Genomic DNA, 1960 nt, shown 5'->3' on the forward strand with positions numbered 1-1960 from the left:
TATGGGGTTATGGAGGGATATGGGGTTATGGGGGGGTATGGGGGGATATGGGAGGCCAATGGAAGACCCAAAGGCCAATGGAGCACCCAATGGTGACCCAAAGGCCAACAAGAGCACCCAAAGGCCAAATGGAAGACCCAAAGGCCAACGTGAGCACCCAAAGTCCAACGTAGCACCCAAGGGTGACCCAAAGTCCAATGGAGAACCCAATGGAGGACCCAAAGGCCAATGGAAGGACCCAAAGGCCAATGGAAGGACCCAAAGGCCAAATGGAAGACCCAAAGGTCAACGTAGCACCCAAGGGTGACCCAAAGGCCAATGGAGACCCAAAGGCCAATGGAGAACCCAATGGAGCACCCAAGGGTGCCAATGGAAGGACCCAAAGGCCAACATGAGAACCCAATGGAGCACCCAAAGTCCAACGTAGCACCCAAAGTCCAATGGGGCACCCAAAGTCCAAATGGAAGACCCAAAGTCCAATGTAGCACCCAAGGGTGACCCAAAGTCCAACGTAGCACCCAATGGAGCACCCAAAGGCCAAATGGAAGACCCAAAGGCCAACATGAGCACCCAAAGGCCAATGGAGAACCCAAGGGTCAACGTGAGCACCCAAAGGCCAATGGAGAACCCAATGGAGGACCCAAAGGCCAATGGGAGAACCCAATGGAGGACCCAAAGTCCAACGTAGCACCCAAGGGTGACCCAAAGGCCAATGGAAGGACCCAAAGGCCAATGGAGAACCCATGGTCAATGGAAGAACCCAATGGAGGATCCAAAGGCCAATGGAGCACCCAATGGAGAACCCAAAGTCCAACGTGAGCACCCAAGGGTGACCCAAAGGCCAATGGAAGGACCCAAAGGCTAATGGAGCACCCAATGGAGCACCCAAAGGCCAATGGAAGACCCAAAGGCCAATGGAAGACCCAAAGGCCAATGGAAGACCCAAAGGCCAATGGAGCACCCAATGGAGCACCCAAAGGCCAATGGAAGACCCAAAGGCCAATGGGAGAACCCATGGTCAATAGGAGCACCCTAAGTCCAACGTAGCACCCAATGGAGCACCCAAAGTCCAATGGAGAACCCAATGGAGCACCCAAAGGCCAATGGAAAGACCCAAAGTCCAATGGAAGGCCCAAAGTCCAATGGAGCACCCAAGGGTGCCAATGGAAGGACCCAAAGGCCAATGGAGAACCCAAGGGTGACCCAAAGTCCAACGTAGCACCCAATGGAGCACCCAAAGGCCAATGGAAGGACCCAAAGGCCAATGGAGCACCCAAAGGACAATAGAAGGACCCAATGGAGCACCCAAAGGCCAATGGAAGGACCCAAAGTCCAACATGAGCACCCAAAGTCCAACGTAGCACCCAATGGAGCACCCAAAGGCCAATGGAATGACCCAATGGAGCACCCAAAGGCCAATGGAGCACCCAAGGGTGCCAATGGAAGACCCAAAGTCCAATGGAGAACCCAATGGAGGACCCAAAGGCCAATGGAGCAACCAAGGATGATCCAAAGTCCAACGCAGCACCCAATGGAGCACCCAATGGAGCACCCAAAGGCCAATGGAAGGACCCAAAGTCCAACGCAGCACCCAATGGAGCACCCAAAGGCCAATGGAAGGACCCAAAGTCCAACGTAGCACCCAAAGGCGCCGCTAACGCTTCTCCCTCACCCAACTTGATCTTCTTGATGGCAGCATCGGGGTCGTCGCGGCCGCGTTTCCGGCCGTCCCTATTGCCGTGTATGGGCAGCACCCGCGCGATCTCGGCCTGTTGGGTGCCCAGATCCACCAACAAGGTGGTGATCTGAGCGTGGAAATCTCCCGACGCCGGGTGTCGCAGGACGCTCAGCAGGTGGAGCTTCAGGTTCTTACGGACGCTGCTCACCTGGGACTTGGCCAACGTCGGGGGGAGGTTGGCTGGGGGGAGAGGGAGATATGGGGGTGAGTGTGGGGGAGATA

General features: G+C 55.9%; 1 protein-coding gene across 1 annotated transcript in view; it reads right to left on the reverse strand.

The window, feature by feature from the left end:
• Positions 1-1960, reverse strand: part of SYMPK (symplekin) — a 5621-nt gene that overhangs the window by 1195 nt on the left and 2466 nt on the right. The window contains exon 2 of the mRNA XM_032441949.1: positions 924-1918. Within this exon, the coding sequence (XP_032297840.1) occupies positions 924-1918 (995 nt within the window). The remainder of the gene's footprint in view (positions 1-923; positions 1919-1960) is intronic.

This window comes from Coturnix japonica, unplaced genomic scaffold (assembly GCF_001577835.2).
Source record: "Coturnix japonica isolate 7356 unplaced genomic scaffold, Coturnix japonica 2.1 chrUnrandom909, whole genome shotgun sequence".
Taxonomy (NCBI): Eukaryota; Metazoa; Chordata; class Aves; order Galliformes; family Phasianidae; genus Coturnix; species Coturnix japonica.